The sequence below is a fragment of the Fusarium venenatum genome, assembly GCF_020744135.1.
Source record: "Fusarium venenatum strain MPI-CAGE-CH-0201 chromosome Unknown EDB82scaffold_2, whole genome shotgun sequence".
NCBI classification, from domain to species: Eukaryota; Fungi; Ascomycota; class Sordariomycetes; order Hypocreales; family Nectriaceae; genus Fusarium; species Fusarium venenatum.
Window position 1 is genome coordinate 7,658,093 of NW_027072130.1, and position 27,167 is coordinate 7,685,259.

At 47.7% G+C, this 27,167-nt stretch overlaps 4 protein-coding genes across 4 annotated transcripts; 2 read left to right on the forward strand and 2 right to left on the reverse strand.

Moving 5' to 3' along the window:
* Nucleotides 1-239: 239 nt before the first annotated feature.
* EDB82DRAFT_190017 (WD40-repeat-containing domain protein) lies at nucleotides 240-2,320 on the reverse strand. Its single transcript, XM_025736013.2, has 4 exons — nucleotides 1,870-2,320; nucleotides 1,650-1,804; nucleotides 495-1,597; nucleotides 240-441 (listed from the first exon to the last, which is right to left on the reverse strand). Exons 1-4 carry the CDS (start codon nucleotides 1,928-1,930, stop codon nucleotides 393-395), a joined length of 1,368 nt encoding a protein of 455 aa, XP_025586662.1. The 5' UTR covers nucleotides 1,931-2,320; the 3' UTR covers nucleotides 240-392.
* Nucleotides 2,321-3,183: 863 nt separating this feature from the next.
* Nucleotides 3,184-6,685, forward strand: EDB82DRAFT_426253 (leucine carboxyl methyltransferase 2; the record flags this gene model as incomplete). The annotated part of the gene is made up of 6 exons (XM_025736014.1): nucleotides 3,184-3,252; nucleotides 3,451-4,045; nucleotides 4,100-5,130; nucleotides 5,196-5,828; nucleotides 5,884-6,180; nucleotides 6,239-6,685. 6 exons carry the CDS (start codon nucleotides 3,184-3,186, stop codon nucleotides 6,683-6,685), a joined length of 3,072 nt encoding a protein of 1,023 aa, XP_025586663.1.
* A 2,583-nt stretch (nucleotides 6,686-9,268) lies between these two features.
* Nucleotides 9,269-12,591, forward strand: EDB82DRAFT_462213 (uncharacterized protein). The gene is made up of 3 exons (XM_025736015.2): nucleotides 9,269-9,764; nucleotides 9,822-9,876; nucleotides 9,941-12,591. Exons 1-3 carry the CDS (start codon nucleotides 9,604-9,606, stop codon nucleotides 12,398-12,400), a joined length of 2,676 nt encoding a protein of 891 aa, XP_025586664.1. The 5' UTR covers nucleotides 9,269-9,603; the 3' UTR covers nucleotides 12,401-12,591.
* A 4,370-nt stretch (nucleotides 12,592-16,961) lies between these two features.
* EDB82DRAFT_476047 (uncharacterized protein) lies at nucleotides 16,962-18,641 on the reverse strand (the record flags this gene model as incomplete). Its single annotated transcript, XM_065608049.1, has 2 exons — nucleotides 16,962-17,617; nucleotides 17,783-18,641. 2 exons carry the CDS (start codon nucleotides 18,639-18,641, stop codon nucleotides 16,962-16,964), a joined length of 1,515 nt encoding a protein of 504 aa, XP_065465011.1.
* Nucleotides 18,642-27,167: the final 8,526 nt, after the last annotated feature.

A 27,167-nucleotide genomic window follows, 5' to 3' on the forward strand; every position in this document is an offset into this window, starting at 1 on the left:
AAAGTTTGGATTTGGTTGTACATGGCAATGAATGATGACTACCACAATGGCTTTGGATCGATACATATTTCTCTGATTAACGCACATATTTCATTACTAGCATAACCATGACGGTTTCTTTTTATTCATGTGAGACTCATCGAGAAAGCCATTGGAACGACTCCTTATCCAACATGCGTTCTACCCGGCTAGAGCAAAAGTTCGAAGAAAACAAAGTACCGATTAAGAGATGAATAAGTTCTGACCGAAACACGAATCAGGCGAAAAGTGAAGCTCCAATTCCGATAAACGCCCATAGCAATGCTTCCGCTATACTGACCTCCCCTACATGTCATAAAATTCCAGCACAATTACTCGTTGCGATAGATGGCCTCTTACTTGAGGGTATTATCCTAACTACCATATCCAGAAGCGTCGCTTTTGTCGTCACCTTCCAAGACACTGTGCTGCTGTTAGTACGTCTTTGTTAAAGCTGCGTAAAGGAATGCACTCACGAAAATTGCTTTACAAGATAACCCTCCCCGCCATGCTCCATGTCGATATTGTAAACGTAAAAGCCTCCATCACTTGTTACAACCATAACTTGTGGGCTGCTACTACTCATGGCCACAACACTGCGCAATGGACCACCGGGTGCGTCACGCAAAGTCCGCGAGGCCCCAGAGGAAGTGGCGGATTTGGGAATCTTGATATAGGCGAAATCTCGCAAAGGTTCCCACATCTCTGTTACGGACTGTGGCAAGTATGATCCCATAACTCCTGCAACGCCACGGCCCATGATTTGGGAAGAGCGACGGAGCATACTGCTGAATGAGCCACTCCCCCTTGTGTGGCCTTGGTTGTTGCCTGAACCGGCTCCTGGCCCATTCAAATCCGCTGGCTCGTTCTTCGGCGACTCTGCTGCACTAGGACCTGGTGACTCGGAGTCATAACTTCTTGCCCGTGACCAACGATCCTGTCGCTGAGAGGCGGGTGATTCGATAGGCGCACCAGCTGGAGTAGTATTTCCGGGTGGTGCCCCAAGTCGGAAAATATGGATTGTGTCCGAGGTTGAAGAAACGCACAGCAAAGTTGAGCTGAGGTTAAAGGACATGCTGTATATAGTGGAGGGATATGTACCACGCCGGAACTGATATAGCTTTTGGCCCTTGGGCACTGAAAAGACACGAATAATGGTGCCTGTCTCACTAGCTGTGGCCAGCAATGTGCCGTCGTTATTAAGGCAAATACAGCACAATGGCGATCGATGCGCTTCGATGACATTGACAGCCTTGAGCGAAAGAGTGTCAAATATCAAGACCTCGCCTGATGTGGGCGCAACGAAAGTGGACTGAGGAGGAGCATGCGCCGGTCGATTCGCATCGGGATCTTCTCGTGGCTTCGGTAAGGGGTATGCGATATAGCAGTTCTCGGAGGATGGCGAGAGCGCGCATATAGCGGACGGGTTTGGCGACGTCGCAATTGTATGGAGGAGGCTCATGTTGCTAATATCGTACAAGTATATCTCTTCCTCGAGCACAACAGCAAGTCGCTTTCGGTTGAGTCGGACGGCCAGTACGGCTGAAGGAAACGTGAGTTCGCAGATGGTGGATGCTCTCTAATGCGCGTGTAAGTGATGTTGCCTATTTGTGAGGACTGAGCTCATGTACCTTGGTATTTTGAATGATCAGATGTCGAGGAGACAAGATAAGAGCGACGAGGGATGTCGAGAACAACATCTCGATGATGGCAATGTTGCCATCATCGCTGCTAAAGATTCGAGAAAACGGATCTGTGTGGTAGATACGAAAGCCTTTGGAAGTGCCTATAGAGAAGAACCGCAATTAGTCCCAGGCCACACAAAGAAAGATGCTAGCAATGCGGTCCTACCAACAGCAAGACAGCTGTGGTCTTGATTAAAGGTTATGAAATTAAGCGCCGGGCTGGTCATGGTGAAGTCGAGGTTCTGATGGTCAAGCTAGTATGTAGTAAGATGTACTAGCTGTATCTTATGTATTCTCGTAGTCAGAGACTTGAGCTCGACGCTCGAGAGGTGGTTTCGGTCGTCGATGGTGCAAGCACGAATGCGGTATCGGAAGCGGTGCGGCAGAAATGGAGTACTCTCTGGGTAGGTTCGATATTACTTTGCAGCGTATGTTAATAAGAAACGCTCAGCATGGCCCGTCGGAGTGGCTCAAGGTTGAATTAATCAATTTGGCGGTGATTTGGGAGGTTGGGAGGAGACAATGAATGGAAGGCTTTCGTACGAAGAAGCGCGGTGGGTTGGAAGCTTCAAGGTTGGGACCTGCCACACCTTACCCTGACTAGTTCCACTGGCCCTGGCAACCTTGGTACCTGTTAGCTTTCAACCTTGGGGGCATGAGATAAGTAAATCATGAGAACACAAGAGGCTAATTTATTTACCTAGTATCAACCTAGTCTTTTTCTTCATATAAATAACTTTAGACTATTCTTTTCCACTCCTAAAGCTTCAATGTTGATTTTTCCAACTCGGCTTACACTGTCTAGGATTCAACGTACCTTGACAACAAGGACCTGGTGGGGAAGAGGGGAAATCGACACAAGATATGGATACCTAGACTTACTAGAGGCACAGCAATACTTGACTCATCCGGATGTCTACTGAAACTCCTCTTTGCTCCAACATAATAACCCGAACCTGAGGATATATTCAACAAGGGTCATGCTAACAAAGTGTACCTGAGTAACTACCTAGGTACCCATGTATATTCTGTCTTCCCTGGTAGTACCAGGTCAGGTGAGATGAACACCAGGCAGGCTTGCTAGTGCCCTACCCTGAGGACACCGTGCTGATAGTTCAGGTGACGAAATGAACAAGGCAGTATGCTACCTCTGAAGAAAACCTCTTTGTGCTGTTATTTCTTTATTATTCAGCCCCGAGGACAAGTTTTCTGACATCTCTCAGCCTTAACAAGTAGATCGGGTGACGTCGATTCTCGTATCTTATCAAGATAACAGTGCGACGCTAAAGACGTAGAGCAAACCGCATTCATGATGGACCCTACCTCTCACGCTAAACCTCAAATAGTGATGAGACGGGCACAATTCACTAACAATTCTTTCCATCTAACGTCTTGACAAAGTCAATGTTTGTTGCAAATTTGGCAAATCAACCTCTTTGAAAGTCCTCACTGCCTAGGTAGGTAGTAAATTACACCTACCATGCCCAAGGAAAAGCCTTCGTCCACACGGGCGGCCAAGACGCAGGCTCTTGATGACCTGATCATGGGGGTAAGTTTTTATTTCGCTTTCACACTTACAGCATAAATGAATAGCCTCAGGGCATCAAGCTGGCCGCCAGAAGCATAAGTGACGAAATCAGCAGGCCACTTTATGCTATTTAGACCATACTTCTTGGGCTGTTTATTTTTATACCCTAAGACTTAGGAGCCTAGCTGCAGTTTGTTAGGTAACTAACATCACTTACAGACAAACAGCAGCAGCATTGTGTCCAAGAGGAGTGTTGAGCGGCTCTACTACCCCAATGAGCTGCACTTCTTTCGATACTTTGTCAACAAGTTCCAACGAAGAGCTCCCCTCATAAATCGTGGATACTGGCTAAGACTCAGGGCTATTGATGTGATAGTTCGCCAATTCATCACTATCCCAGAGCCGGGCCGAAGAAAGGTGGTCATCAATCTCGGGGCAGGAAGTGACGTTCTTCCTTGGCAATCGTACCATCGATATGGCGATTCTTGCGGGGATGCATTGTTCATAGATGTTGACTACCCGGATCTCATGCGAAAAAAGCGAGCAATCGTTCTAGGCACCCCCCAACTCCACGAGTTGTTGGGTGAAGATCCTTACATCAGTGAAAAAGATACAGACCATCTCCTTCTTCGCAGTGATAAATACTGCCAGGTAGGATGCGATCTCAGGGAATTGGAAACACTCCGCAAATGTCTCGAGTCGTTTCTACCCCTATCCGAATGTTCAGTATTGTTTGTTGCCGAAGTCTCGGTGACTTATATGGACACAATATCGGCAGACTCTCTTATCCAATGGGCAAGCTCTATCGGGCAGGGTATTTCATTTTCGATATAACCTATTTCTCTATCATGAAGCTAACCGCCTCCAGCTGAATTCTGTCTTTTGGAACAAATCCTACCTCATGGACCGGATCATCCCTTTGCCAGCACCATGTTGAAGCACTTTAACAAACTCAACACATCTCTCAAATCTGTACACCAGTATCCAACTGTTGATAGCCAACGTAGCCGATTTGAGAAGCGAGGCTGGAACAGTGTTGATGTCTGGGATCTGTGGGAGGCATGGAATAGCGAGGTGTTTCTCAACTCGTCCGAAAGGGCTGCCCTGGACGACGTCGAACCGTTTGATGAGTGGGAAGAGTTTATTCTCTTCGCGAGACACTACATTGTTTTACACGCCACATCCTATCATCGGAGCGAGAAGGGTGCTGGACAGCAGATGCTTACCTCTCCTCCTGGCAAGCATGTCAAAGCAAATATGGTCGCCAACAAGTCTCTGGGTGCACCCAAGCGGCGATTCGGGTCACCATTGGTAGCATCCAGCCCAGAAGGAGGACAATACCTGGTCCACACCTTGGGTATGGGAATCAATGCAAGACTTGATTCGTGTGACATATACTCTATTCAAGAAAGCAACGTCTCTTTCGAAATGCCACCCATCGGCCCTTCCGCGAGGATCTGCCATACGACTACAGACCTGGGGCAGGGTGACTTTTTGCTTGTTGGAGGTCGTGCCTCTCCCTCAAAGGCTTTCAGTGACTGCTGGGTCTTGAAGAAGAGCTCGAACAGTTGGGAAAAGACGTTTGACCTGCCTGTTCCTTTGTTTCGACACTCTACTGTCAATTTGCCGGGCTCATCACTCGCTTTGGTATTAGGCGGCAAGACAGGGCCTTCTGAAATATCATCGGATTACTTTATCTTCCATCCCATCAGAGGATGGCTCAAATGTGCAGTTTCTGGAGTGTCGCCTAACTCGACCTTTGGGGCATTTGCCGTAGCTTCTACAGGCATTTCAAGCAAGCTTGGGCACTTTGAAGGCTTACTGGCTGGTGGAATAGACGGCGAAGGAAAGATCAACAACCAGGCCTACATTTGGACTGTTGACGTTACAACTCACGAGGTATGTTGATCTTATACTGCATACTTGCAACTGCACCAAGTATGATTATACTGACAGAAATGTAGCCAAGCATCCATTTTGAATCTGTCCCAAATTATGACCATCACTCCTGGGCATTGTCCGTTTTCGGTGCCCAAACTGCCAACATCGAATCCCTAAGTTTTGTGTGTGGTGGCGTTGGCCAAGATCCTTCTTCGCAAGGCCAATCCGTGGCTTGCCTTGCCATGAAGGACAAATCATTAGAGGTTCATCTCGTTGATTTGGGAGAAAAGGCCGGGCAGCTGCCTTTCATGGTAGGCTCTGCGACTGTTTCTTCCGGTTCTCAACTGGTCATAGTCGGTGGAGGAGCTACCTGCTTTTCCATGGGAACATTCTGGGATACCGGCATTTATAAAGTTGATCTTGCAGATGTTTTCTCTGGGATAATTCCTGGCCGACCAATCCATAATGAGCCAGTCGTTATTAAGTATCAGAATTCACCCAAGCTGACACAACCAACAACGGACTGTGGCCAGCCTGGACCCCAGTCCAATGCTTGTATCACTACGATTCCAAAGATCAAATTGCGATCAAAATCCGATTTCGAGAAATTAGTCCAGAATCGAAAGCCGGTTATCATTGAGGGCCTGGACTTGGGTGGCTGCACGGAGAAATGGAACCCGGAGTACATGGCACAAAGTATGGGCGAGACTAAAGAAGTGAGTTAGGCCGGGCCGTCCCAGCTTAGATTGGTTTACTAATTTGAAACATCAGGTTGTCGTTCACGAATGTCAGACTTCGACAGGCAGGATGGACTTCAACTCCAAGAACTTTCGTTATGTTACTGAGTCATTCTCATCGTTCATGACCAAAGCCGCCAGAGGAGAACCGTTGTACTTGCGTGCTCTCTCTGAAGAAAAGCCCACAGAGGCGCCGGCAAACCTTGCAGATGATTTCCCAGGCTTGGCCGACGACTTTCGGCTACCAGAAGAACTTGGCTCAGTTAAGGATCGGATGTTCAGTTCCGTGCTGAGAATATCTGGCAGAGCAAACATGTGGCTGCACTACGATGTAAGTAAACGATGAAACTGTGACTTGCTCTGCTTTGCTAATCAGTCGATAAACACAGGTCATGGCAAACGTTTACACGCAAATCCAAGGCTCAAAGCGCATGATTCTATTCCCGCCAACTGACGTTAACCATTTAGCCTTTGCGCCAGGTGCCTCGAGTTCAAGCCTAGACGTCTTTTCAGCCCTAGATACGAATCGACTGGCATCGACTAATCCCTACGAAGCATTCCTGAACCCAGGCGATCTTCTGTTTATCCCAGCTATGTGGTTCCATACAGCCAGCCCATTGGCGGATCTCAGTGTCGCAGTCAATGTATTCTTCCGCGATCTTGAAAGTGGTTACTCGACAGGCAGAGATGTTTATGGGAACCGAGATCTGGCTGCGTACGAGAAGGGACGACAAGACATCAGCCGGATTACCAAGAGTTTCGACCGTTTGCCTTCTGAGATCCGTCAATTCTACCTTAGAAGGCTTGCGGATGAGCTGCTACAAGAACAGCACTGATGGAACAAAGTAGCAATGGACCCAAGGGCCGGGATGGAGGGCGGGAGGCGCTGAGGTTATTGACAGATACTTGTTTTTACGGTTCATGACGCTACGTTATCCCTCAACAGAACGCCATCTGTGGAACGGAATCAAGGACCCTACCCTCAGGGTATCAGAAGCATAAGAGACAAAATTAGTAGGTCAGTTTATGCTCCTTAGACTATAGTTCTTAGACTACTTATTTTTGCACCCTAAAGCTTAGGAGGCCAACATTCTGCTACCCACTAGCCCACATAGCCTACTGTATCCAGGTTTTCTTTAGACTTGCCGAGGACTCTGCGGATGAGTCAACGCTCGTGATTGACTTCAATCCAACGAGCTGGGGCTTTGTGGCTAAAGTCAATGGGGCTGGCGGGTCTGTGATTGAACCCTCAGGTTGAATATACCTCACCTACCAACGTAGATACCGTATTAAGTGATAAAGCACCTACCTGTTTCGAGGTCAGAGCGCACTAAACATCATGATTACGCTGCCTCTTGCATATAACACGGAGGTATTTCTCAGACAGGGAGGGTTACTCCCTGTCTGTTTGCTCTGCCCCTTGCAGAAGCGTCGGCTATTACTTGACTATTACGAGCTGAAGAAAGTGAGTGCTCCTAAGATCCACATTTTAGTTTGTGCCCTTCCCTCGGGTTGGGTTGGGTTGGGCTTTTTTTCGATCGTGCGCTTACCCGAAGGATCATTGATGTTAAGCCATGGTCGACGCCATGACGGGTAGCAGAATCTACCGGAAGCAATTAGTAGATGTCAAATGCTTTTTAATTTTTGACTTGGTCAGTACCATGGTCCATGGCTATGGTTGTAGACTTGCATGAATGGCGTTCATCGCGATGTAGAAAAAGAGGCGAAATATCCGGAACACCACGAGGTCTAGACTAAAGATTGTCAACGGACATATAACAGATTCACGAGCGGGTTCTCTTCATTAAGGCGATAATGTAAGACATGATGTTACAGCGGGTCACATCGTGTTGTGCTAGGTGTTGTACGTGCGTGCACAACACCAACACTCGAGAATATGATGTTGGCCAAGGTCATCAGTCTCTTTAAAAATGCAAGGAGTTGTTCAGGATTCAAGATCAAGGTGTGACGGAATGGCGTCGTAAGGTCAACTCAGAGGGAGATGAAGACAAAAAAAGGGATGCAAAGGGTTCCCTTTTCGAGACAAGCCTGATGTTTCTACTGGCTCTTGCTCATGTTACATTCCAGTTCGAGATCTAGGCTTAGACATGACTTCAAGTAGGTACCGAGTACCGAGGATTCTTTTGCCTTGATGAAGATGTATGTGTATGTCCTTAGATGGGCCCCTTGGACAAAGGGTTTGAGCTATTTACAAGACAGAAGAAAACTTCCTTGAATTAAGGATGTAGAAAACCGTGCTTGCATGTGTCTCAGCCTCGGTTGTGGATGTTATCGTCAGCTATGGTACAGTAAACTTTGGATGCGTATTGTACCAGGTTTAAGTGTCACAGACTCACAAGGGTCCTTGCTACGCCACTGATTTTGTAGATCAAGGGTGTTGAAATTGCTTCTGCAGGTTGGTAGATAAGTAATGAGTTAGTCTAGATATAATAAAAGAGGGGGATCGGATTAGATCGCCCGGGTTGTAACCGTACAATGTGGATCCCAGAGAGATATCAGGATGGCCTTGGACCAGATCGTTTGACTAGGCGTTTGTTGATTTCCCCGACGACATGGACATGGTAGATGAAGCAAAGACGGTTTAGTTTCTCATGAATACGGTTCCACAAAATAACTCTGTGCATCTCTTGTCTCTGCATCACACAGAAAGAGAGAGTGTGTGGCTATCGTATATATCCGTTTCACAACCAAAGAACTTGGTTATATGATAAGACAGGGCAAAGTAAATAATAATTAAAGCAGACATTCGATCGAGACCAGGAATTGCATCATTTCGCATCGCATCGCATCTCATCGCATTACTTTTTGCTTTTGACTTTTAATTAGTGACACGTATTTTTTCTCTTTACATCCCCATCGTATCCATGTTAGCTAAAAGTAAAAACCGTAAGCTGCATGTGCCAATCCCGATCACTCCGGGCTGGACGAATAGCAGGTCCTGTTTCTAGAGGGTTATTCAAAGTCAGACAGACACTTGGCTACTATCTATACTTCTCCGCCTCCTTGCAGCTCCCGTTCCAGATCAAACCTAGCCCTGGACACTCCGAGCTCAGCTCTCTACTTGCCAGCTCCCTTTCCCTGATAGGAAGGCAAAAAGGAAGGATTCATCTGTTGCCGAATCCTGATCCCAACAGCTTGGTTTATGCGAGAAAAAAAGCCTGCAGGTAATCTCTGTCGATACAATGTCTCGACTGTGAATGGCTCAACGCCCACACACTCGTCATCCCCGAGGGAGAAACTCGATCACGCTAACAAAATTGGCGAGATAAGTTGACAGCCCTCCGGCACAAACTAATCATGCCCGTTGTACCAACTCGAGATCTTTGGCTTCTTTAGCGCCGTCACTCTAATGGAGAAACAGAGAATCTCAAGCCACAACTGGTCGGCCACCATTCTCCATTGGTTCAAGGCTCGGGGCATTGGCTCGTTAGTTAGCTTGTCTCCTCCAATGTCCCGTTTCTTAGCGGCTAGTAGACACCGGGTTCTTGGTGTGTGTGCACTGTACTTGCTTCTCCCTTGTGTAAACGCAGAGCAGATGCTGGTTGACCTCACATCAGGTTGTGTCCGTAGTGGCTAGCGAGGCCGATATGGCAAACTCCACTATCATACAGCCTGCAGGTGTCGGTTAAGAACCTCTGATGTCCCAGATGTCTTTGATATCTCGTCCAAGACCCTTGCCATCACCATCTACGGCGGAAGCAACTCTCTGTTGCCCCTCCAAACATCCGTCGACATGTCGACCGAAGCATTGCTTCAGAAGTACCAAGGCCATATCGTGCCACAAAGCTACAATGCTGGGTTTGTCGCTTTGAGCTATGTGGTCAGCCTGGTCGGTGCTGGTTCGACTCTCGAACTCATTAACCGCCGAACCGGATTCAGAGGTCTCTTCAACCAGTATGTCTACAACCGTTTAGTCAAAACTCCATCAGGGAACAGCGCTAACCGAAGCAGTCTGCTACTGATGGGCTCAGCAGTTACTATGGGTGGAGTGTCTATCTGGTGTATGGTAAGTAGTTTAGTTGTATGCCTCTTTGAATTTTCAACACGTACTGATCATCACATAACAACAGCACTTTATCGGTAACAGAGCCATCGACCTTGCCGATGGGCAGCCCGAACTGCAAGTCGCCTATTCCAGTAGCTTCACCGCGATATCCTTTTTCGTCCCAATTATAGTGCTTCTTGCCGCCTTCATGGCCGTCGGTACCAACAACGTCGTCTCGTGGTGGAGAGTCGTAGCTGGCGGTGTCCTTTGTGGAACAGCTGTATGCGGAATGCACTATCTCGGCAATGCCTCCATCAACAACTACACCTGCGTATATCAACCGGCATATGTTATAGGATCCGCCATCATTGCTATAGTGGCAAGCAATGTTGCCTTGGCTATGTTCTTCGTTTTTCGAGCCATGTGGGCGAATGCATGGTGGAAACGAGGTATCTCGGCCATTGTGTTGGCTGGGGCCGTTTCAGGCATGCATTGGTGTGCTTCTGTTGGAACCCGTTATCGACTCAAGAGCATCAAGCCTAATGGAAATGAGCCCTCCAGAACAGGCACCGTTGTCGTCGTCATCTGCTTGTCCCTAGGGGCATGTTTCGTCATTGCTATCTCGGCGATTCTTCGAGCAAGAAACATGAGAAGAATGGCCCTACGTGCCCAGCAGATTACTCTCGCAGCAGCCATCTTCGACAAGGGCGGAAGAATTCTGGTTGATCCTGATGGATACATCCCAAACACTGTGGTGACTGACTCTTTTCTGGAAAAGGACGCAAAAGAAGGATTCAACACTGGCCATCCTCTGTTCCATTGGATGTATCAAGCATCAAGGAACTGGAACATGATCTGGAGTCTCATAGGAGGCATGAGGCAGCACCTATCGGAATTACCACATTCCCGCGCAAAGGATGGCCGTCGGGGAATTCAACTCGTGAGCGACCATGGCGAAACCATAGACAGGTACGACATGATATTCAGAGAGCTTTTCTGTTTAGCTGCTGCTGCTCTGGCTGATCGTTTCCGGGAAGATCTCACATCGATCGGAGTGCTCTGGGATCAAATCCTGCCGACCGGTGCCAGCGGTCGAAGACCACAGTCCCAACCCCTGCCCCAGCACCAGCCCCAGTCGCGCAAGCAATCTATTGCAGGGGGAAGCGGCTTGGAAGGAAGCGACACTGTTGACGAAGTGCACAACAGTTTGGATATTACCGAGAAAGGTCTACATTCGCTGGACTATGGTTATGGCTATGGCCGTGGATCGCTCATGTTCCTCATCCGCCGTTCCGAATCGGCTCGTGATAACGAACGTCTCATCTCAGCCGGTTATCGTTTTGCTGAGTTGCATCAGGTCAGCGATCTCATCAAATCGAACATGCAGATCCAAACCCCTGAATTCGAAAGCAAGCTTAGGGAAATGGCAAGCTACACGAGTGAACACAATCACATTCGCCAGGGTACCCATTTAGGCTTCTTTGCCGTTCGAGCTCGTGTCAGCTCCAGCTTTGAGGTCCTTGTGAGGAAGGGCGCACGTCACTTGCTTCCGACGATGCCCCTCCCGTTCAAGGACTTACAAGATTGGCATTTGAATTATCTCAGGAGATTTGAGAATATGCCAGTGTCCAAAATTGTGGAGAAATGCAAGGAGGATTCTCAGCATAATGACCGAGAGGCTGAGTTCGCTGGGCAAATCGCAGACACCATCCAAGGTTTGCGTGAATGGACACAGGAACCCTTGCTTGAGGATGCACTTCTCACGTCGACGACGTTTCGCATCCCTTGTCGTGGAGACGAGAAGTGGTCAGAAGCAACGATGATTGCAGTACGCCTCGTCATTCCCATTCATTCGGTATTGTCAAGCCCAACTTGCGAGTTTGTTCCTCTGAGCTTCTTCAGAATGCGTCAGGTATCGACACAATCCTACCAGGAATTCACACGAGGGTTACATCAAGAATTCGGTCATATTGCGAAAACGGCAGATCGTCATGAAGAATCTCAAGTTGGTTTGACTCCTTCAGCATCCAGTCGATGGCCATTTGGGCGTTTAGACACAGCTAAAAGTACTCGAACTAGAGGGAAATATGCATCAAATGTTTCTGGACGTCTGACTTCGTTTGCTGACTCAACACGATCAAGCTCAACAATCAATCTTTGCTCCCCAGGATTCAACATTCGAACCCAATCCATTGACTCAACGGATGTGTCAGCGCCATACACGCCCCGACAGGAGCCTCTCCAGACTGCACCGTCGTATGGTGGTATTATGGTGTTCCAAGAGATCACCGTGGATGTGCAAGAGGGCAATGAGCCACCGGGAAGAAAGCCAAGCAGCGGCTCTGACGCTGCTACGCTGGCAATCGAGAAAACAATCACGAGACCTCTGCCATCGGCAGGTATCGAGTTACAGTCTATGAGTCATTTTGGGGCCAACGATGTTGGTACGCAGTTTTCCAACGATATTGAGGCAGGTAAAGGGGGTCACAGTTATGTGACGTGCTTTGTCGATGTTTTGTTCGCAAAGACGGTAGAAAGCCGTTAATTATTTGACCAAATTGCTTTGTTTGTGCTTGTAGGATTGGCTGGGCTGCTTTTGTGCGTGGTGTTGGTTTGTTCTCTTGATGAGCGGTTGATTAAAAAAGATACCAGGTGCCTTTTCAGGCACAACTACAGTATTGCGGAACAGGATAGTATATAGAATACTTAGGCAGTATAATTTGGTAATGAATCATGTTGATATTGAACTTCCTAATATTGTGCTGCGATGAAGGATGGGTGTTGAAGCGTGTGAGTGGTATAAGGGGGAAGTTTTGTGAGACTGGTTTGTTGAATTTTGGCCTACCTAGGTAGGTAGAAAGGATTGGCTTAGTTATCTCCCTCATACTTAATGTGAACATGTAACTGAGTTGGCATTCTTCCCCTTGGTTGATTCCCTGACTACCTAGTAGGTACTGGAAACTTGGCGTTAGAACAAATTACTGCCTACCTATTAAGGTATCCTACCTCTTACATAGGTTATAAGTTATTTATTATTTATCATGTTTCCTTAAATGCATGCTGACGGTGGAACAGGCAACAGCCAATCTAAGGAAGCTTCTAGAAGTCTAGCTAGGCTATACAATCCCATGCTTCTTCTAACTTAGATAGAAGAACCAGGCCCCTTCTCTCATATTTCGTCTTTCCTTTCCACCCGCCTCCAAGCTTTAGGGTATAAAAATAAACAGCCTAAAAGGTGTGGTCTAAGGAGCATAAACTGATCGACTTTTCGTCTTTTGTCTCTTGTGCCTCTAGCGGCCAATTTCTCTGATACCATGAGGAGTTCCCGTAGGAATCTCATCGATACCTGTGCGGTGTATTATAGTATATAGGCAACAGCGGAACAACTAGAAACGAAAACGCAGGACGGAGCTTCCTTCCACTTTACACAACCTGCCCCAAGAATCAACCCCCGACAATGCCCAGCATTTGCTCATTACTGCCTCCATCATTTGAGGATACCTCTAAGGAAGTCACCAAAGACTAAAACCACCGGACGAAAACCGGACGTCCGTGAAGGATGACTGGCTCAACTACCTCAAGTATGCCGACATGTGGGTTAAATAGGGGCATAAACTGGACGACACGGAAAAGCACATCTGAAGGGAGGATGCTGGCGACATCGTGGCTGCAAGAGGCAAGCCGGCGATCGGCAATACGAAGTATGTCAGGCGTGGTAACCATTCCTGGGCTGGCATCACCTTCGGAAAGGTTGTATACGGCGTGGACAAGGTTCTAACCTCCCCTTGCTTGGAGGAGTTCCAATACAAGTTCCCAGACGCCGACCTGTCAAAGTGGGAGCCAAGCGAAGACAGCCCTACTCAGTCCTTACTGAGCAACGCGACGCAAACGGGACGGGTATCAGAGGAAGTTAAACTCAAACTCCAAGCAAAGTACCCGACTACCGACGTCGCGACAAAGTCGAAAAAGCGTCAGCAGACCCAACAGAAGACGGGCTCAACCAAGAGACATAAACTCACCGGAAGCAGGACGTCGTGAGCAGGCAGTAGGACGTTACCAAGCTGGTAGCAGATCTTCGATACGTATTTCAGGATATCAAGAGCAGCGTCAAGGAAGTGCATACAATGCAGAGACAGATCGACGACAAGGGGGCACCACAAACGGCAAGCTTGACAAGCTTAGCGAAACAATGCTAAAACTTGTCAATGTTGTTTCAGACCCAGCTCGAAAGGACGACGACGTCGCAACTATTAACGTACAGTGTATGAACCGCGTCATTGAAGACTTCAAGGAACGGATTGAAGGGCTGGAGGTGGAGGCACAACAACGTTGTGATCTGAGGAACAGCAACGTCGTTATATGGCTTGATTGAGGTAAAGCAACGCAGGAATATGGTTTCATATGCACGTGGTTCTACAGATGAAGGGGAAGTTTGGACTTAGATCAGACTTTTAGGTTATTTATTTCTATGCCCTAAGACTCAAGAGATAATGTCTATCATCACTTCTTCACGTCACCGTCACCGTCAACGAGTATCGCGATCATCAGGCTTCTCATTGTATTGGTCCCTGGCATCGAGGTCAGTCTGCTCCCTACGCTTTCACCTTCAGTCTCTCTTCGCTGATGCCAAAGTTTTTAAGAGACTTCGCCGCAAATTCCACGAGATCCACTTGTCTGGGCTCTCCAGTGATAGCAAGACTGCTGGCATTGAGCGTAATATCGCTCTTATTATCCGTGATTGCCGACTCAAGCGGCGCATCCTTACAGAGTGGAGGCTCGATTAGTAGCATTGCGACAATGTCCATGCCTATAATCTCCCCCCAGCGGCATTGGAATTGAATTCCCAAGTCACACATACAAAACACTAGAACGTGGAGATAAACTATATCAGTTCAAACTAGAAGTTGGATTAGTAGGTCAATACTCGGCACGCTCATCTCTAGTCATATACTCAAGTGCAAGCATGATCTGAATCTCGAAGGCGGAGTCAATACCAGCGTTGTTCGCAACACTAGAGATCTACTCAGTCTCGCAAGGCCTTCCATTTATGTAGCGAAGACTGAGTGCATATATGGACTTGGAACAGCCAACGTTGGTTGCCATGCTTAAAATCAATATGTCACTATAATGCATTGCGTCGGCAAAGACAAAGGGCCACATGATAGCCCATTTCCGCCTGATGTCCTTATTATCTATACTTCTAAGATATACATTATTGTCTTCTATTTCCTTGCTATTTATCTAGGCAGGTTTCTAATAATATATATATATAATAGTTCCTGCTACTACAGATCATCCTGGCAACACACGTAGCCAAGCTCCCTTCGTCGATGCTTGGGACAACTAAACGCATTCTTTTGTAACCAGGTGCAAACACATAGCGTAGGATAGTTGTTCACAAAAACTTTTATTTGTATGGCAGTTCAGTATGTTCAGTGAATACTGTTTCTCCCTATTTGAATCACTGTTGCAACTGCCACTTCAGAAACATTATACGCGCTCAGGCCAATGGATTACAGACATCAAAACCATGCACAATTACCCTATATACTGTAATGTCTGGTTAATTCCATACATTTATGAGATCTAAATCGTACTAGTTGAATAATTTAACACTAATACTCTGGTCAATTCAGCAGCAGATACGATTAGTCGAGCTATCATACTTCAGATGGTAACTTCCCATCAATAGAACTTGACACTATATTCATCTGAGGAGAACAGCTACTAATACTTGATCTAGATTTAGTAGGCTCTTCAAGCTATAGCTACGATCATTTCATGTGATACTCGTTCCTGATTAACATAATTCTGAATAAGATAGGGTTTCAAAGTTTCAGCACAGCTATAGCTTCCCTGAATCTCATCTGATCTCATCTACCTGGCTATTTCCAACATCTACTTCTGACTTTCATCCTTACCTACATAACTGCCAAGGTAGCCTACCAGGGAATGGTGGAATTGATAAGAAACTTACCCAGCATGACAAGAAGAAGGGGGGGAAGTAGACCTTTACATGACTCACTCGTGCCATGGCAGACGATCTGGGCAGAAATGATAGCTACCAAAATTCCTTAAAGAACCTACTGGATATCATAATTGGTTGCATAATGGTCAATCAAGGATCTACTGGGAATGAAATCAGCCCTAAGGAATTTCCGGTTTGAAAGCCTGGGTACATCCTGGTTATTTCAGCCAGCCAGCCTCTTATGGCAATGGCGCATCAGATTACCACAAGGCCAAATACCATTCGATGCATGCCTGATCAGTTATCACTTGGGCGCTTTTAGTAGTTCCTCTATGGGAAAGCACATCGTCGATACGGGGAGCTTGAGACTGTTGGGCACATGATTAGCAACCCAGGCCAGCCTTACTTCTGCTCATTCCCTTCCAAATTCCGACTTGATCATAGTTGAGACATTCCAGAAGAGTTCAATTTGGGGGGTTTTGCTCCGGCAATGTGAGCTTGCCCAACTCATCAGTTTCAATGTGTTCTTGTTACCAGTGGCTTTGGGTTGGGTTAGCTCTGGAATGTAATCTTTTGTCCTCACGGTGGCGCATCAGTATCATAAACTCGAAAAGGAACAGGAAAATGTTGTTAATGTAATGCAATTCTTGTTAGACATTACGTCTAGATTCCCTCCCATCTATCTAGGATGGAAGGGGGGTATCATGCTAACTAGACACGAGAGTCCATCTCTTTCTTTTCTTTGTAACCATCGTTCATATTAGGCCTGTAAAAAAGAGGCCGTTATCGTCATCATCAGACTGGTCACCAAAGACATGTTTTGGTGTCCCCCCAGTCGTTTATCGCCCCATGAAAATGCAATTTCAGCATCCAAAAAGCTTGGATGGAAGACCTGATGCGTACATCAGAGCCAAACAATCTCGCAAATGAATAACAAACCCTCCCTGAGCCCTGGTGATGTACTTTAATTGAGAAACCAAATTGTATCGCCATAAACGCCTTGCCTGTCCCGAATGGCCAACTTCATTAATATGGCCCATGATGAATTCATGTATGCAAGTCGTAACGTAACGTCCAGCATAAAAACAAAATTAAAACGTATTGAATGGAGGATGAACCTGGAGGTCCAAGCCACATCTTATGTCGCGGCTTCCATCTTAGCCATGGAAGTAGACGAACCGACCCGAAACACGCGCTGTAGCAAGCTATGTTTGCTGCCATTCGCTCGTCTATAGCTGAGGGCGATGGAGTCGCAGCCCTCGTTCGAACTCATCGACGATCGGCTTGGTGATCGGCGGCGGTCGAGCTCTGCGTCCCACCCGTACATGTCTTCAATAGGAGACGCGTAACGGAAAGCTTGATGATCCGAGGTGGTTGAAGGGGAACCAAAATCCTCACTGCTTGCAGTAGGTGTGGGTAGGTATTTGGATACATCTACCATTGGAATCTGAGTGGCTTGCACGTTGCCTCCAGAGCATACAGGTGATATTGATAAGAGTGGGAGATCGTGGCGATAAGAAGTGCTGTGTGACTCAGCAACATGCTTACCTGCCATGGGCTGCATAGCAGCGACGAAATCGTGGTGCTTGTTTGATCGTCTTCTCATGCGTATGTTCTTTTGCACGAGAGACGTCTTCACACCGTTACGAACGGTGTCGAATTTTGCGGTCGTGCCATTCCCAAATCCGCCGTCTTGTCGGAGGTCAGGATTGTGGTGCCAACCATCGTCTGCTGCATGCAGAGTGCCATGCAGAGGAGGACCGAAACGAACGCCTTCCGTCTCATGAGTTTCTTCTGAAATATCATGAGTCCAGTCAGCTTCGTTGGACGATTCAGGTAATGACGCGACCTGTGACCCTCATAAGGAGTCGTGGTGCATATGAAACCCTTCTGCAGGATGTGATGAGGTAGGGGCAGAGCGTGTCCTAGAGCTCTTGCGATTGAAACCCAACTTGGCACCCATCTTCTTCCAGCCCTTGTTGTGAGCGGCAACAGCACGTTGGAGACCACCGGGAGAAGTGGTAAAGGCCCATTCGGAAGTAGGGGGCGTTGTCGGGGGAGTCATGGGTTCCATACCCGGAGCTGAGTTGCAGTCGCTGTCGTCTGTCAGAGATTCGGGCTCATGGTGATGGTGCATTGAGTTCATCGATCGAACGGGAGCTCCCATTCGAGTATTGCTATTTGAGGACCGGCGAGACCCACGGCCATGCTCTTCTGTGGATCCATCGATGTGCATGGGAGCGACAGACTGGAGGAAAGGGACGAGTAAAGAATCGTTCATAAGCTCATATAGAATACGACCAGCCTCTTCCAATTGTGCAGGGTGGGGAGGAGAAGGGCCGCAAGGGAGGCCGAGCAACTGATCTCGAATGCGGGCGGGGAGGTTGACCTCTCGAGGAGCACAAGGAATGATGTAAACCTGCATGAGCTTTTCCCACAATACACAAACACGGTCGTTGTCCTCCTGGGTGCGATTCGAATTGTTGGTGATGATTTCGTTGTAAAAAGCGGCGTATCGTTGTGAGTCGAGTGTAAATTCGAGGCTCTCCATACAGTGATTTTGAGAAAGATAGGCCATAAAAGCACTCAGAGTCCACGGTGGCGAGGCGACATCGAGTAGAATCTCAGTGAGCGATGGTGGGCGAGAGCTTGTTGTGCCATTCGGTGTGGAAGCTCCCGACATGAAGGCTTCGCTAACGGGTCTCGAGACGGGTGAATCGACGTCGAAAATATCCTCGAAAGCGGAAGATGGTTGAGGAGATGGAGGTATGGCATGGCAATCAAGAGATTGCCTCCGCGAACGCGACACACCCATCATTGTAGTCAATCCAAGCGTTCTGAGCAAGTATTGAATAATAAATAAATCAAATCAGGAAACAGATCGTAGACTCGAAGCGTCTTGGAGGGAGGGGACGAGGTCAGGTAATAAGAGCGAAACCAAGTGGAGTCGTGGTACGGCGGGCGGGTAGTGGAAATCTGACGCAGAAACTAACGCAGTTGCCCATGTAGTGGAGGCAGGAAGGGGCGTCAAGTCTAGATGTAAGGCTACCGTAGGAACGATGAGGCCATCAATGTCAAAATATGTCTTGAACTTATTGATTAAGATCAAATAAGAATTTCCGAAGAATGATCGTAATGACGATTGAAGATACGCAGGCTTGATATGAAGCCAATCTATACCGCCAGAGGAGTCGATGAATGAAATCAGAAGGCAAGATTAAGTTCCAAGATTGCCAAAAATGACAATATTCAAGTATAAGATCGTTGCGGTATTGTAGAAGCGTAACAAAAGTAAGAATGTCACAACGGACAAGACGGGTAGCGTAATTGATGATCGGGCGTGACAACAAAGAAGTCCGTCTGAAGGTTGGTCAATGTGACGTTTTGAGGACAATCGGTCCAAAAGCGGAGATGGCGCAAAGAGGGTCGAGGCCGTCGGGTTTAGAAGCGTAGAGGTTGCTGGGTAGTTCCTGTATTGGAATGCGAGGGTCGTGGGAGCCGCGAGCCGGCGAATGTCGTCGTAGACGGATTGCGGATGGTGCCTTTGCAAGAGGGCTTGGCAAAGACCGGGTAGAGAGGAACACGGGTCTGGGACAGACGAAGACGACGAGAGTTCGATGGCGTGTAGCCGACTGCGAGTTTATCGACAAGATAACAGAACGTCTAGAGCGGAATGATGTTTGGTTTGGTTTGGGCGAAGGACAGGTTAAATCATAGGAATGCGGACCTGGGGGACCCAAAGTGTAATAAGAGGTCCAGAGTCCAGACCCTGGTTGCAGAACAGGTAGGCTGTGGAGGTGAAAGGGCGAGAAAGCGTGGGTGCGGCGGGCGTATGAGCGGCGTTGGAGAGCAGCGCTAAAGTTGAGTCGAGGCGGCAGATCTGCTAGTTGGTTGGCTACCTGGGTCTGGTGGTATTGGCTTTTGGGGATCTTTGTCAGGAAAGGAGGGGGAAGGAGTTTACAGTTGAAACAGGACAGGGCCTGGTATGCTAACGTAGTGTTTATGGAGTATTGTGTCCGGGATTCAATTTATAAGAATGGCGACAGAGAGAGAGAACGTGCGCCTTGTACCCAAGACAGTTGAAGGTCGGTCGGTCAGGTCGATCGGTCAAACGAATGAATGAACGATTGATAGATAGGTAGCATGTGTGTGTGTGTCGTCACTTGAGATGTACAGAAACAACACCAAAAAAAGGAAGGCGACCAGAAGCGGGTGATGGTGATTAGGATTGGGCTGAGCTTGTTTTAAAGGGAAACCTCCCTGATGAAAGTTCACTGTCTACCCTCCGCCTTCTCGTTTTTCAGTCACTTTTTTTTTTTCGTCTCTCGCAACCTGGATCACTAGTGCGCTGTAGAGGAGCCCAGACGGAGACAAAACAACACAGAGTGGGGAGGTTGATGTGGAGATGGAGAGGACAAGAAAGAAAGAAGCCGGGATGGAAGGAATAGTGGGTACTACGGGTGTGTGGTTAGCAATAACGACGTCAATAACATAACACTGCATCTGTCACCAGACGGAGGGAGCGAAACCAAACCGAACCAAACCAAACAATCGGGAGACGGTTTGAACAAAATTGAATGCTAGCACTGTGATCCCTGATAATTAACAGGGGAGCAACCGTAGCCAACCGATACACAGGTCGTTGTGCAATTCTGCACCCTGAACGACTTGACCCCATCACCATCAGAGCATGAACAGCAGGCAGGCCAGTCTGCCTGTCGGTTGGACCTTGCCTCTACTAAAGGTGTGCACTGTACTGTCCCTACTATTGTCCAGTCACAGTACGAGAACCCCGAGACTGGCATCAATGGCTGGGAACATCTTCAACCAAACAGAAGACAGAACCGTCAAGGGGCGGGGCCGGGAGGAGGCGACGAGGATGTGAGAGGTGGCCACCGGTACTGAGACTCAGGAAATAGATAGCCTGTGTTGTACAGTGCAGCACTGTACGGCAGGCGGCCTATCTAAGCGATGCCCTGTGGCAACCCAATAGCGCTCTGCCGTCCCAAAGAACGGGCCAATTCATGAATGGATCTTCACTCAAAATGCCCCTTGTTTGGTATCTCATCGGCAGAGGCTGTTGCTGTCTGCTGCTGCACCTAGCCGGAAAGCTTGGCTAACAAGGGGTCACACAGATGCTCGGATATTCACGAGGGTTGGGTGTTTTCAGCCTGGCGTTGAGGCAAAAGAAGCCTTTTGGAAGCTCCCTTCTTTCAATAACAAACAGGGGTTCACATTGCAGTTTTGCTGGCGGCGTGCTTATTAAGGTATCTTCCGTTGATCGCCTCTTGTTTATATTTGGCCTGGGCACGTGTGTATAATTGCACAGCCTTGTAATTGATGGCCATTGCGAAGACTGTCTATCCGTATAGAAGAGATACTGCAGATACACTCCCTTGGTACAACGGTCTAGAGAACAGAACAGAACAGAGCATCAAGTGTTTGTTCTCGTTGACTTCCCAAAGTGTCACAGCATATTCTGCTCCACTTACCCATGACAAACACTACGAAAAGTAGGCTCCCTAGACACTTAACCTGACACGCGGAGGGCATGAAAAAGGGTCATACTGATTCAGGGTCACGGTTCAAAGAAAAGAAATTTTTATTTAAACCAAGGCACAAAAAAAAAACGATTCTTTGAATTCAGGCACGGACAACGCCGAAGGCTACCTGAGCTGAGATCAGAATTATGTAAAGTATCTAACCAATTAAGGAGAGAAACGGAGTGAGATTTGAGCACTGTTGCGTGGAATAACTTAGTGTGGCAAATTAGATACCTCTACGGAAGCGGTGGTTTCGGCAGACCGTGACGCAGTGGCACCTGACTGGCACAATACGCGAAGTACAATATTGGAAAAGGTTAGGAGACGGATAGTAGCCGGACGGTAGAATTCAACAGGGCGAAATCCAGTATCAAGGTAGGCTGGACAACGATGTACTCTTTTAGGTACTGAAGAATGGAAATGGAAATGGAAATCGACAACTTCCCAGAACGCAGAGTTATTCGGAAGTACGCCATTGTTTGACATCATTGCCAACTGATGTGTCCATCCTGAGCTACCCGGTCAGCCAGTTGAAGCAGCACACTAGAATAGGTAGGCACAGACAGCTATGGGCAAAAGGTGGAGTGAGTCTCAAGCCAAGTTTTAGTGTGGCCTTTGCTTCTGCTCCCTGACCTGACCTGACCTGACCTGTCTTTCTTGACCACGCCATCTCGATCGCCCTGGTCTCTCTGATGACTGAACCAAATCTTTCACAGCAAATAGACCGTTAGGAAATGCACGGTTTGGACGATTCTTTGTCAATAGGTGCGATGCAATGCAATATGCAATGCAATGGTGCGCGGGGGATAAAGTGACGAACCAATCGTGGCTTGGTTCCCCGCACGGCTCTCACTCCAATTGCGTCTTGCAATGGAGGAAACCTGACATCATAACAGCTCGCAGTGGTGAGATGCAGCTTTGTATAATCCACACACTACATCATGACCCCGAGATTGAAACTGAAGGTATTTCGTGATCTGAAAACAGAGTTCGGTATAATTATCCTGACACGCCGACGGGAGATGTTCACCCCAAGATTAACATCCCTATGATCTACAGTAACCTCGGTAGATTAGAGGTAGTTCAAGAGCTTGATTTTCGTAACAGAGGACAAGCGGGCAGGCTGGATCGTCATCGACAGACAGACTTGCTTGGCTCTGATTTCCTATTACGGGTAGCTTATCTGCACCACACCTGCCCATCGGCACATCATTCAAGTAGGGGCTGTATTAGTTGACGAATGCTCAACTTCGTTTTAAAGTGTAGGTGCAGTCCACTTGGTGACATCCGATAAACGGTGCAAGAGCAAACGGTGCTGTATCGGGAATACGACCTACTATTATGCAGAATGAATGACATATGCTTTACCTTCTCTGCAGGTAGGTGGTGATGATTTAGTGCCTACATCTTAAGACAAGACATGCCGCCTTCTCAACCGTTCCAGTTACCGGTAGGGAATTGACTACCTTAAGGCAGGATACTTATTCCTGTGATATTCATGGCCTGAGCATGAATAACTTCTTTTTTCCAACTATCAGCGCTTGGGCTCTCTTTCTAGCAGTCAAGTGCCGTCTTGAACTCCCACTTGATAGACATTCCACTTCTCACTGCCCTTGTAAAAGGTAAGACGGCGTGGTTGGCCAGGCCTTATGACTGGACCCTCAATCTTCAAATGCAGCTTGACTTTGCCGCTAAAACAATAGCTCGGTCGATCGCGATGCGCACTTTCAACGATGCTCATTGGTTGTTATTTTACGGTACTTTGCTGCACGCAGCGCGCAATAGGCAATCCGAAGTCTCCCCAAAGCGCCAAGGACGCTTGCTATCCGGACACAAGGGACATCATACTTCGATGGCCCTGTGGCAGTTACCGATAGCATCATTAAGTGTGTCGATCCTACTGCATAAAGCAACGGGATGACTGTAAACGCCATCGACCCTGTAAGTTGTCGGTCCCTGGAAAAAACGATTCAAAGTTTATTACATGTCACTAGGCAGTATGGCACAACCCTCAAATCTTTACTCGCTTCGCGTTTGTGCCGGGGATAAGCACCAAGAGCCTCCGTCAGACTACACGCAAATCCCTCCTTTCGTCCACAACTCTACAGAGGCCCTTATTTCCTTTGTCGTTACCGTTTTTTGTCTCGCTCACATCTTGGAATTTTTCAATAATTTGGTGAGAGGCCAATACGGCAAACAATTTATGCTCAGACCACCGACTGTGGCGTTGTAGACTATCCGGAATCAGGCACATATTGTTGCGATAAAGAGAAGCTTGCTTATACTTGCTATTGCTCTAAACGCACACCACAAAGGTACGCAAGTGAGCTTAATTGCCGCTACTCGAGTCTTCTCAATTCATGTTTGGATAACGGGCCAGATATGACCAAACAAAACTCCACACAAGTTAGGCAGTTGCAGAAGTTGAGATCATTGGGATGCAATACCCTGGCAAGTTCAGGATTCAAGCTGTTGTGATCTGTCGCTGATTATGATGGCAGTGATACACGCCCACAAGCCTGTGTCCGTGACTACGCAACATGCCTTTCTCGTTGATATTAATCTCTGATGTTTTGCAGGGGTTTTGGGGTAATGGAGTCCTGCGGCTATTGGAATGAGGATGCCGTCATTATCGTCTACAACAAAACGGTCCTTGGTAACCCCATCCTCCATTTTTGTCAATGTGGACTGGGAAATGGCACAGAGCTGACCCTTAAATCGCAAACGGACAACCAGGGACGGATGCCGGTGAGGGATGATCAACATGGTGCCATTACATCGCGCTGCAGCTGGCCCATCTCGGCCCAACGATTACACTTGCCCCAACGCTGCTTCTAGGCTGAGTAAAACAACTTCTGTTGACAGAGTCTTTCTGCATGGGCTAATCAAAGAACTCTATATTTCCCTTAGTGTAGCGCAACTTGCGGCGTGCATGCTCAGACATCTGGCTTGTTCATCGTTCTAACACAGGTTGGGCAAGTCTATGCTACTCTGGCCAGATAATGGCAACCGTCATGTACGATATCAGGCATGTCTTACCACAATTACTCACAGCTACCTGCAGAAAAATAAGGTCGTTACCGCTAGATAAGCAGCCACCCTCTGTCGACAGATGTACCAGTGGGTGTAGGCCGAGAAGTGCACAGCGATTGTGTCCAATATCCGAACTTGTCGAGATCGAGACGTATAGTGCAACCTTACATAGCCAAGTCAGGCTTCGGGTGATACAGGGAGCGCTTACAACACTTATTTCGACGAGTTGTGAATGAATAAAGGGAGCTAGGCTCAGTCAACTCAAAGCCACAGAATGGGGCATAGGCCACGTCAACAATAATAAGCGATGGATCTGAGAGCTGGGCCGAGGACGCTAGAGTTATCCGATGCTTCTCTTGGCTATTCTGAGGTCTGTTGGTGGCTTGATTTGGAAGCCTGATAGAAAACTAACGGAAGGACATAACAAAGTGTTCTGATAGAATCTTTCTAGAAATAAGCAATCTGCTACTAACATCGGCGATTGTTCTGGAAGCCTTCCAAATCGAGAAATAGCATGTCTTAGTGGTCGTCGACGTTGAAAAGAACCACACCACCCTTGCTTAGTCCGCCGGATGAGTGAGGTGACACCACTCAACACCAACCGGCCTCGCCGTGTCTCCATCTCTCACCACCAATTGTGAGTGCTATCCCCGACAAGGGAGGGAAAATCCTGCGACAGTACAGAGTAACAGTACTCACAAAGGCACAACTTCAGCTGTCGCACCGGCAATTCTCTCCATCACCCTACCGTACCAATACCAATTACTGATCGATATCCAGACCCCATCTAGCCCTGTCAAGTTTCCGCGGCCTCCTTTCTCAACGTGTTCCAGAAGACTTTTTTCGAAGCCATGGGAGCGGGCTTTTTTTGTTCTTTAATTGGAACTATCGATTTTCGTTTTCTCGGGACACCCATACTGGCGGTGTCTAAAACGTCTCCAGTTTTGCAGCAACACCATCCACGTCAGGAAGCTTCTGCCGCCGCAACGGCCCGGGACTTGACACATACACCTGGCATACAGCAGGCAACATGAGTCGGGCCCCAGACAGGCATCAGAAGAAGACACCGTCTGAATGGCGTCTTGTGTGAACAGTCATCTCATCTGTTGCTGGTATGGAGACCAGGTAGTTAAATGGCACGCTACCTGTGAACGGACAACGCCGAATCTGCGACATTTAATACAACATATCACCGGCACGATAGATTGCTCCCACGATCGGTCTTCATCGGTGGAAGCATCTCCACAATCGACGATGATCGTGCGGACGAACTCCGTTTCTTTCATATACATAGTCGCTAGCGACCTATGGTTCGAATGATGGTCGGGATCCCTAGGCTTACTGTTTCCTAGCCCTGAGGGTATCGGAATAATTGACCACTGGAAGCATAAGTGAAGAAATTACTAGGTCAGTTTATGCCTCTTAGGCTACAGTTCCTAGACTACTTATTTTTATACCCTAAGACTTGGAAGACTAACTTTTCTGTTACCTACTAGCTAGCATACATATTGCCCAAGGAGCGGTAAGGTCGACTAGGATCACATTGTTTCGCACGCCCCCACGACATATGATAACGTTTCGACTATTTACAGCTACGTATTGGGCATCTACCACGAGCCGAACATATGCGCAGGACAACTAGACAGGGTCGTCCATACAGAAGATTTTTGCAAGTGCAAAATTTGTGCTTTTGCTCATGAATTTCCCACCGTGGCAAAATAGCTTCCCTATATCGAATAGTGGCCTGCGGCTGAAGAAGACCCTGGATCACAAACATCTAGTGCCGGCCAAGTCTAAACGTAGCTACTATGTACGGTTGGATATGCTCGGCAAACATTAACCAGACCCTGGCACAGACAATGTTGAACACCCAACTATGTTAAAGTTTTCAACCTGGTCAGAACGTGGAAGCCAACAGTTTCAGCTGCAGGCTTCGGTCCCGAATCTTTTGCCGGAACTTGTTTGCCAACGTGCTGGTGGCTGCCCTCCACTTCAGCCCTCCCTCAAAGAAGCTTTCAAAAGTCTGGCGCGAACATCACCACCAACAATTGCCAAGCTTTGTCTAGGCTTTCGCTTCGCAAACTGAACTAGTGCGAATTGGACAGATGGCTTCTTGACAATAAAGAAATCTCTCAGATGGAACCGAGGTACTGGTAGCTGGGTCGTGTTTTCTTTCAAAGTTATGACTTGATGCGTGGCTTCCTTTGTCTTCAATAGAGTCAACCACCAATGCATCACGCAAACCCAGGCCCTTGGTGCCGGTTCCTGCCTTTTCTGCATCTCGGATGTGTATGAGACTAGTATGTACGTCAAGGTGCAGTCCGAACCACTTACACCACTCGCTTAGGAGTTGACTTGGAGGCATATAGACCATTGTTCTTCGTTCTTCGTAACATCAGAATGTAAGACGAAATAATCAAGTCAGTCTATGGCATTTTCTAGCAGGCCTTAGGCGCTTCTTTTTTTTACAGCCTGGAGCTTGAAGTCCAAGCAAGGGCTATGTTGACCAATAACACACGCTATGTCGGCCCCACATTCATCGTTTAGTTGCACGCGTAGTGACCTGCCACCTGCAGTTTTGAATGGTTGCAGGCAATTCGACTTCTTTCACTGTCAATCTCTATTCACCTCACCGGACATAGACAAACGACTCGTACTGCGACCTCAGCGCCAAATACCCAGGCTTACATGTTCGCGATGGCCTCATTGAAGAAATTGGTATAGCAATTACGAATGGGGCTTTCACTGTAGCGACGCGCGATTGTCAT

Bases quoted from the DNA above. Each gene is read 5' to 3' on its own strand.
- EDB82DRAFT_462213 (XM_025736015.2), top strand. From the start codon at position 9,604: ATGTCGACCGAAGCATTGCTTCAGAAGTACCAAGGCCATATCGTGCCA. The intron at 9,765-9,821 runs GTATGTCTACAA...TAACCGAAGCAG, and splicing joins TTCAGAGGTCTCTTCAACCA to TCTGCTACTGATGGGCTCAG. The intron at 9,877-9,940 runs GTAAGTAGTTTA...ACATAACAACAG, and splicing joins GAGTGTCTATCTGGTGTATG to CACTTTATCGGTAACAGAGC.
- EDB82DRAFT_190017 (XM_025736013.2), bottom strand. From the start codon at position 1,930: ATGACCAGCCCGGCGCTTAATTTCATAACCTTTAATCAAGACCACAGC. The intron at 1,805-1,869 runs GTAGGACCGCAT...TCTTCTCTATAG, and splicing joins CCACAGCTGTCTTGCTGTTG to GCACTTCCAAAGGCTTTCGT. The intron at 442-494 runs GTGAGTGCATTC...ACAGCAGCACAG, and splicing joins TATCTTGTAAAGCAATTTTC to TGTCTTGGAAGGTGACGACA.